The 9,205-nt window shown below is 47.0% G+C and overlaps 2 protein-coding genes across 2 annotated transcripts in view; one reads left to right on the top strand and one right to left on the bottom strand.

Annotated features, from left to right (window-relative positions):
* Nucleotides 1-236: 236 nt before the first annotated feature.
* On the top strand, nt 237-1,136 carry LOC110527140 (somatomedin-B and thrombospondin type-1 domain-containing protein-like). Its single transcript, XM_021608287.2, has 2 exons — nt 237-436; nt 789-1,136. The coding sequence occupies exons 1-2, from the start codon at nt 330-332 to the stop codon at nt 967-969; spliced, it is 288 nt and encodes a 95-aa protein (XP_021463962.2). The 5' UTR covers nt 237-329; the 3' UTR covers nt 970-1,136.
* A 4,467-nt stretch (nt 1,137-5,603) lies between these two features.
* LOC110528337 (potassium voltage-gated channel subfamily B member 1-like) overlaps nt 5,604-9,205 on the bottom strand; it is a 77,300-nt gene continuing 73,698 nt past the window's right edge. Inside the window, exon 4 of the mRNA XM_021610333.2 lies at nt 5,604-9,095. Within this exon, the coding sequence (XP_021466008.1) occupies nt 7,279-9,095 (1,817 nt within the window). The 3' untranslated portion in view covers nt 5,604-7,278. The remainder of the gene's footprint in view (nt 9,096-9,205) is intronic.

Genomic DNA, 9,205 nt, shown 5'->3' with positions numbered 1-9,205 from the left:
TGTCCACACGTAGAGGAGCATGCCGGCTGTGCAGAGTACTGAGACCACCACCGGCAGTGCAGTAAATCACTGGGTAAGTACCACAGCCAAACATATAGCCTTAGGTTGCATCTAGCTTTGGTTAGGACCTTACCCATATGCCGTTAATGGCATATTGTCTATGTCAAATATTCCTCTGTCTTCAAATAAAGGTTACCTTCCCAGGTCTCCCTTGGGAAAGAAGTCTTCTGACCTCTATGATACTACCTGGTTAAGTATAGTCTAAATAAAAAAACATATTGCGTGTGGGGGGGAACTAAATCTGTTGTTGTTGTCATGATGTTGTTATTATGGATGTTGTTGTCTTTGCAGTACCGGCTCTCATCACTACCGGTGGCTATGGCAACGCCAGGAAGAAGAGAGGCATTCCTGTTAACAATGATGATGATGTCACAGGGTGAGAGGCCCAGTTTATGTGTTTGTGTTCTTCCATGGTATTCCTGTTATCTTCAGAGAAATATGATATCCAACCCGTGTTTATGTGCGGCAGGTAGCCTAGTGGTTAGAGCGTTGGGCCAGAAAGGTTGCCAGATGAAATCCCTGAGCTGACAAGTTAAAAACCTGTCGTTCTGCCCCTGAACAAGGCAGTTAACCCACTGTTCCTAGGCCGTCATTGTAAATAAGAATGTGTTCTTAACTGACTTGCCTAGCTAAATAAAGGTTAAATAAAAAATGTGAATGTGACGTCTATATATGCTTTTGTTTATGCATGCGTGCCTGTGTGTTTGTGTGTGTGTATGCATATCCAGGCACTGTGTGCAGTTCCAGCTGACCTCCCTGACCCCTTGGTGCCAGCGTAGTGTGGGGCCACACACCCGCTGGATGCAGTACCTGAAGGAGGGCCTCCAGGTGTGTGTGGAGTGCCAGCCTCCTGCCCTCGCTGCCGGGCAGAGACACTGCACTGGAGACGGTGAGGAGGAGGAGAGGTAAGACAGGCTGGGCACACAAGGAGAGGAGAGTCTATAGATATGTAGTAAATATTAAAATCATGTTTACATACTAACCCAATATTGTGTTTCTTGTTTGGAGAGTCAGATTTCAGCCACTAGGTGGCAGGCTTAGTCTAGTCAAGTGCCTGATAAAAACTGTCTAGTAAACAGCAGTTTCTCTCTCTCTCTCCAACTCCCCCCCCCCCCCTTCTCTCTCAGATTTTATCTCTCTCTCCCTCCCCCCTCTCTCAGTGGCAGGCAGTGGGGAACCCCAGGTGTCATGGTGTGTGGAGACGTGTTGGGAGACTAGACTCCTGCTCCTGTCCCACCGTACACAGCTTCCTCTTCATATAACCCTGGACAGCTTCCTCTTCATATAACCCTGGACAGCTTCCTCTTCATATAACCCTGGACAGCTTCCTCTTCATATAACCCTGGACAGCTTCCTCTTCATATAACCCTGGACAGCTTCCTCTTCATATATCCCTGGACAGCTTCCTCTTCATATAACCCTGGACAGCTTCCTCTTCATATAACCCTGGACAGCTTCCTCTTCATATAATCCTGGACTTCCTCTTCATTCTTCATATAACCCGGGCAACCTCCTCTTCATATAACCCTGGACAGCTTCCTATTTATTTAACCCTGGACAGCTTCCTCTTCATATAACCCTGGACAGCTTCCTCTTCATATAACCCTGGACAGCTTCCTCTTCATATAACCCAGGACAGCTTCCTCTTCATATAACCCTGGACAGCTTCCTCTTCAGATAATCCTGGACAGCTCCCTCTTCAGATAATCCTGGACAGCTCCCTCTTCAGATAATCCTGGACTGCTCCCTCTTCATATAACCCTGGACAGCTCCCTCTTCAGATAATCCTGGACAGCTCCCTCTTCAGATAATCCTGGACAGCTCCCTCTTCAGATAATCCTGGACAGCTCCCTCTTCAGATAATCCTGGACAGCTCCCTCTTCAGATAATCCTGGACAGCTCCCTCTTCATATAATCCTGGACAGCTCCCTCTTCATATAATCCTGGACAGCTTCCTCCTCAGATAATCCTGGACAACCTCCTCTTCAGATAATCCTGGGTAGATTCCTCTTCATAGAATCCTGGTCAACCTCCTCTTCAGATAATCCTGGACAGCTTCCTATTTATTTAACCCTGGACAGCTTCCTCTTTATATAACCCTGGATAGATTCCTTTTTATGTAACCCTGGACAGAATCCTCTTTATATAACCCTGGGTTACTGTCTACCTCCTCTTCATGGACATGCAGACACAGGACAGCACAGGGATCGGGCATAATCAGAATGCCGCTCAGACAGTGTGTACATGCATATGGACCAGACTGTACCAGTATCTCCCATAAAAATTGGTATGAAACCTCTGCCAACATATAAGTCTTGTTTATATGGGTGTTTTGGGTAATTTTGTTCTCTGGTTGGACAGAATATTCCTTCTGAAACATGCTATTGTAGATCTGCTTCTTTCCTAAGAGTATGTAACTGTCAGTTCAATTTGTCTTTGTATCACTTAAAGCCTTCAATAATGCCTGGAATACATGCTTGGAATACAATACATTAATGAATTTGATTTTATTTAACTGTCAGTCATCTAAGCGGAATGTAAAGAAAGATCTTGGGACATTGAGACACTTTTTACAGGACAGGTAAACCGGAGTTGTGTGTGTGTTTCACAGCCAGTCACAGCTCCAAAGTTACAACATGCATTGATAGAACAACAGAACATTTATACAGAAACAACTTACAGCATAGGAAAGACAACAGGTAGAAACATTACAAAACTAACAGTAGCCTAGAGACTTACAAACAGTAGCCTAGAGACCTACAAACAGTAGCCTAGAGACCTACAAACAGTAGCCTAGAGACCTACAAACAGTAGAAGAAGAGGTTTAACATACACAATTTCCCTGGAATTTGTGTATGTTACAATGACTGGTGGATTCGGCAAGGTTGGAATCAATTCCATCTTATTCCATAATATTCTCTACAAATTTCTAATTCAATTATTTAATTGATTTCTAATTCACCAAAGCATTTCAAATGGACCCCAACCCTGAAATCTAACACATTTCAATTGCATTTGGCTAATTCCTAATTGTACATTTTTCATAGCTTCTAAAAAAAACAAGAGAAATAAAAGAAGCCACTTGATGATGCTTTTTCATTTTACCAAAACATTTACAAATCCGTTGACACCAGAAATCCTCTTGTACAGGAACACAGTAGAAGCTAAAGGAGTGCCAGGGTTGGGAAACACTGTACTACAGGACATTTGGATGTTGGGTGACTTGGAGATGGAAGAGAGGACTGATGTAGAAAATAGTTTTTTAAAACATACCACTCAGCGGTCACAGTATACTAGTAAAGAAATTTGACCTTGTCAGAATATTTTCCAGAGTCATCCCTCCTACCAAAACAGAAATATATAAAGGCTATAAGTAGATGCTTGACCTGTATGTGTCTGAATGTCTGTCCATGACGGGATCCAGTCATTCTGTCCATCCTATGACTCTCTTTTGGATCTTCTCTTCACAATGCTACAATTTATTTCATGTCTATTCATGAGGATTTGATTGTCATCATTCTTTAAAGAGAGAGTTTCCATGACAAAGCGGTCCCTGACCCTCACAATATATTCTTACAGTGAAAGCATAAATTGATGTATGGTAATGTCAAACATAGGGGACATGAACACCTATCTCAATGCTCAAAACCAGAACCGAGCACGAGAAGCCAGCGCTCTACAGATGACAGCTAATTCGACCACCGTGGCAGTCAAAGGAAGGATTTGAAGGAGGATTTGAAATGCATTGTGAACACAATGAAAATAAACCTGTGACATTGTATGTCCACCCTACAGCTAAAGTCATTCATGTTAACATTGTCAAACAAAGTAGAAGTCTAGTAATATATCTCCTCTTTCTTTCTCTTTCTTTCTCTCTCTCTCTTTCTTTCTCTCTCTCTCTTTCTCTCTCACTCACTCACTCACTCACTCACTAACATATACATACACGCATGCACACCACTGTGACTGGACAGGCCTAAGCATTAAATAGGCCGTGATCTACTGTCATTAAATAGACTATGAACGAGGCAATCTCTACCTTATGTGAAGGTAGAGATTGCCTTGAAGAGCTCTACAGGCAGAGAGAAAAACTATAGCCAGTGAAAAAGCAGTGCTCAGTATATAGTCAAATGGTCTTACTGTAACACTAATCACTGTTGATGATAACAGGTGCAGTCTGTAGGGCTGAAACCGACATAGATCATAACTATCTTGTCCAATACGAACATATGCACACACACACACTGGAAGCAGCTCAACTTCCTCCACTAAGCAGTAACCACAGCTCTAATCACTAGCTCTCTGCTTGGCTGAGCAGCAGTCCCTTTAGAAATGATCAACACACACACTTTTTCAGAGGTTCTGCCCCTTCCGCAGTCATTGCTATTCCTTTCACACCTCAGCTCCACTCGCTCGGATCCAGCTCAGACAGGGACAGGAGTAATACATGTGACTCTGGGGATGCAGAATTCTCTCCTTTTCTCAGAGCGAAAGAGAGCAAAGGACAAACACATGGACGTGTAAGTGGACAGTGTTGTGGATCTGTCTATGATTTTATACGATATCTACAGTATGCACTGTGATGTCTATTATTCAGATAGGATTATCATGGATATATTCAAAACTAGGATTGCAATATGCCTGTATCTGAATTACAGAGCAATGCAGGGGAGCTGTGGCTCCATGAGGGATATTTATCTAACTACATACCTGTGTACTAACTACAGTATGTTTGAGAGTTTTCAAACTGTATAAACGGATGAGAATGCATGCATTTTGATACAATCAGACTACCCACCCAAATTAGCAGAGCTACGCAGCCCTGGTATCAGCCTTGCCAGGAGAGAGCCTGTTACTATGGAAACTGGGCTGGAGCTATCGTGAAGATGTCTGCCATATAAGACCTGTGTATCAGCTGGCCTTCAATGTATGAATGTCTGTGTGAATGAATGCAGACGCACTCAAATAACTCTAGACTTGCTATTCAATCCAAACCTATAACCAGGTTTGGTTACGTAAACTCTTCCCTTTATGAATTAATATGCTGTTCAGATAGCATTCTGGATGAATTTATGGCTTGTACGGCAAACCTAAGGAGTACCGCATGTAGGATCTCACTCTCAGTCCCCCCCCCCCCCCCCCCCTCTCAACACTCAGTCCCCCCACCCTCTCTCTCAACACTCAGTCCCCTCCACCATCTCTCTCAGCACTCAGTACCCTCCACCCTCTCTCTCAACACTCAGTCCCCTCCACCCTTTCTCTCAACGCTCAGTCCCCTCCACCCTCTCGCTCAACACTCAGTCCCCTCCACCCTCTCTCTCAACACTCAGTCCCCTCCACCCTTTCTCTCAACACTCAGTCCCCTCCACCCTCTCTCTCAACACTCAGTCCCCTCCACCCTCTCTCTCAACACACAGTCCCCTCCACCCTCTCTCTCAACACTCAGACCCCTCCACCCTCTCTCTCAGCACTCAGTCCCCTCCACCCTCTCTCTCAACACTCAGTCCCCTCCACCCTCTCTCTCAACACTCAGTCCCCTCCACCCTCTCTCTCAACACTCAGTCCCCTCCACCATCTCTCTCAACACTCAGTCCCCTCCACCCTTTCTCTCAACACTCAGTCCCCTCCAGCCTCTCTCTCAACACTCAGTCCCCTCCACCATCTCTCTCAACACTCAGTCCCCTCCACCCTCTCTCTCAACACTCAGTCTCTTTATGTTGTTCAAAGGAAAATGATGATGATGCATGTTGGGACAGCTGTGTATCAATGTTTCACACTGTTTTAATATGAGCATATATCCTAAATGTTTGCTTGGATTTGGAAATATAAATTCATAAATCCATTCACCACATTCTTTATAAAATACCACAAAAATAAACAGGTTATTTTTCTTTTGCACATCTCAGCATTTCGTCTGAAGCGATTCTTTTGAACCCTTGTCTCTTGGTGGTATGACTAGGAGGAAGAGGCAGGCTGTTCGGCACATGAATGCCTTGGAGCAGAGCTCTCCTAAATGTGTGCTTGGTGCACAAATCTTCAGGGATGATTATGATTCCTCACTTTCATACCAAAATGTACAGATTCTTTCAACCATTCCCCTCTGACTCAAACTCAGTGTAACACAAAACAACAGACAATCAAGACATATTCACAGACAGAAATGGAAGATCATATCTGGTACTCTACTCTCACCATGAGATAAACAAACTGTACCAAGAAGAACAAGACTCACAGACTGGTTTCCCCTAAAACAAGTCTGGATTGTATCTCCAATAACTGTCTGACAAGAAGAAATATCCAATACAGAAATACTCAAACAGATATGGTCATGACACAACAGACTAGTAAACCCAAGACTCATATAGGTAACCTCCTTTATCTATATAAAAATAAATGAATCAGGTAAGACAATCTCAAAATGTGGATACATGAATTATCCTTTAAACACGCACGCACGCACGCACGCACGCACGCACACACACACACACACACACACACACACATGACTAAGGCCAGGTTTAGGGCTGGGGGGGCACTAGTAAGTAGCTTATTGGAGTCTACCGTAACTCCTCTTCTGGAATCCCTACTACAGTGTGAGCTGGGCTGGGGCTCAGGCATGAATGGGACAGTGGTCACCTGAGATAGGTAGAACTGTAGGAGAATATAGGGGATGATTGTCTTTCTATCCCTATGCTCACAACATGAATCTCTCCTTGCTCTTCCCCGCCTCCCAGTTCCCCCCTTCATCCATTCTGCCTCACCTCTTTCCCCCTACCCCAGAGCCAATGCATTGACCTGAACCACCACAGCCCCAACCAACAGACCATTTCCCATCCCAGTATGCTCTGCTTTGACCTTTGACCTACTCCCACATCTCCCTGTGGGGCCCCTGCTCAGATGGGTCCCTGGGAGTGCTCTGCCCAGTTTTGTGGTAGCTAGTGTACTGTGGCTAATAGGGAGGGAGAGTGGTGTTCTCGATATATTCTACAAGTCTTTTCCCAGAGTATTCAACACCACACCACAGCCCAAACTCTGCCCTGAATCTCTCTCATTTCCTGGCCCTTTCTGTTAGTTTGTAAAGGGACTTGGCACAGTGTGTCTCTCTTTCCTTCCCATTCTTTCTCTCTCTTTCTATCTCTCTATCACTTTCTCTTTCTCCGCCTTCCTCACACGGCTAGTCCGTGTCTCTCTGGATGTCCCTGGATGTCCCTCTGCAGCTCAGAGGCTCTGGTCAATGGTACTAGACTTTCCTCTGTCCCCTTTGGGCCTGCGGGGCAGCTCCGGCACCACATTGTTCTCCATGTGGCCCTCGCTCCCCCGCGTCCCCCCATCCAGGCTGGGGAACAGGCAGTTCTGCCCCAGCATTCGCTGGGTGGTGCTTGATGCCAGGTGGTTGATGCCTCTATGGTTGTAGCCACTGTTGATGTTCCGGCTGCATTTGGGGGCACTGGAGCCGGCGAGCAGGCACTCTGAGGGGCTTGTGGCATCCGACATGTCCCTCAGGTGCTCGTCGTCATCTGTATCAGCGTCAATGTACTTACTGATGGAGGAGTCATGGAAGGTGAAGACAGCCGGGGTGGAGGTCGGGGCCGTGGTCAGGGTGGAGCTGTCCGGAGACTTGGGTGGGGTCCTGCTACTGGCCGTGGTGTAGATGGACGTCTCCTGGCTGAGCAGGGAGCGGTCAGACAGGATGGAGATGCCTGAGAGAGGATCACCGTTGCTGGGCAACCGACCTGGTCCTGGCCCCGACTCCCCTCCACTGCTCTGGTACTTCACCTTGTAGGAGTGGCTGCCACCTTTCAAAGGTTTGTTGAACTTGTGAGTGTTGTCCGAGACTGCGTTTTTTGCAGCAGAAAAAAACTCATGCTCCAGGGTGGTCTGGAGGCCAGGGTTGGTGCTGACCCACCCAGAGAGGGCCGTAGCTGGGCTGATACGGGAGAAGCGGCTGGTCTCCTGGGCAAGGAGGGCCAGGCCGGAGGCTGGACTTAGGGGGTAGACACCACGTGGATTCTCCTGGAAGTCTGCAGCACAGCTGATGTAGCTGTCAATACTAGACAGGCTCTTCATGTCCCCCACGCCCTCTTGACCCCCTAGCATAGGGTCCCCTGGACCTCCAGGGATGGCCCCCAGCTCAATCTCATCCCTCTGTCTGCCAGCCCTGGAGCTGTTGTCTTTGGCGTTGAGGTTGGGCTGTGACTGGGTCTTGGCCATCTGGTAATACATCTCCTCCAGCTTCTGAGCATTGAGCCCCTGAGGACTGGAGGCCCTGGCCTTGCTGGGGGAACCCATCTGGGACTCCACAGGGTTGAAGGAGTGGGCCGAGCTGGTCTCTGAGGCGTTGGCAGCCCGCTTTGGAGTCCACTTCCAGTGGCTGGGTGAGAGGTGGTTGTCTTGCGTCAGCAGCCTCTCGCTCTTCTCCACCACCACGTTCATCAGCTCAGCGCTGCGGGCAAATGCCTCCTTCATGTTCATGGAGACAATGCTCCCATTGCGTTTCGCCCTCTCCAGTGCCTCCCGACGCTTCACAGCTTTCTCTTGACGTTTCTGCTCCTTGTAGAACTCAGAGAAGTTGTTGACGATGATGGGGATGGGCAAGGCTATCACCAGCACCCCTGCAATGCAACAGAGACCCCCCACAATCTTCCCAAGCAAAGTCTTAGGGTAAATGTCCCCGTAGCCCACCGTGGTCATAGTAATGGTGGCCCACCAGAAGGAGGCAGGGATGCTTTTGAACTTGGTGTCATCCTCGTCCTTCTCGGCAAAGAAGACTAGGCTGGAGAAGATCATGATGCCCATGGCCAGGAAGAGGATGAGTAGACCCAGCTCGTTGTAACTCCTCTTCAGGGTGAAACCTAGAGACTGTAGCCCCGTGGAGTGACGTGCCAGCTTCAGAATTCTCAGGATGCGCATTATCCGGAAGATCTGAACCACCCTCCGGACGTTCTGGAACTGTAGAACACTTTTGTTGGACTCTGTCAGAAAGATTGTGATGTAATAAGGAAGGATGGCCAGCAGGTCGATCACGTTCAGGGGACCTTAAAGATAAGATAGTACTTTATTCATCCTCAGGGAAATTTGTTTGCACCAGCTAAAATATAAAACACCAATAAATACACAACAGTGGACACACAGACAGACACTAAAG

This window comes from Oncorhynchus mykiss, chromosome 7 (genome assembly GCF_013265735.2).
Source record: "Oncorhynchus mykiss isolate Arlee chromosome 7, USDA_OmykA_1.1, whole genome shotgun sequence".
NCBI classification, from domain to species: Eukaryota; Metazoa; Chordata; class Actinopteri; order Salmoniformes; family Salmonidae; genus Oncorhynchus; species Oncorhynchus mykiss.
Note: the sequence above shows the minus strand (reverse complement) of the source record. Positions and strands in the feature narration are given on the sequence as shown.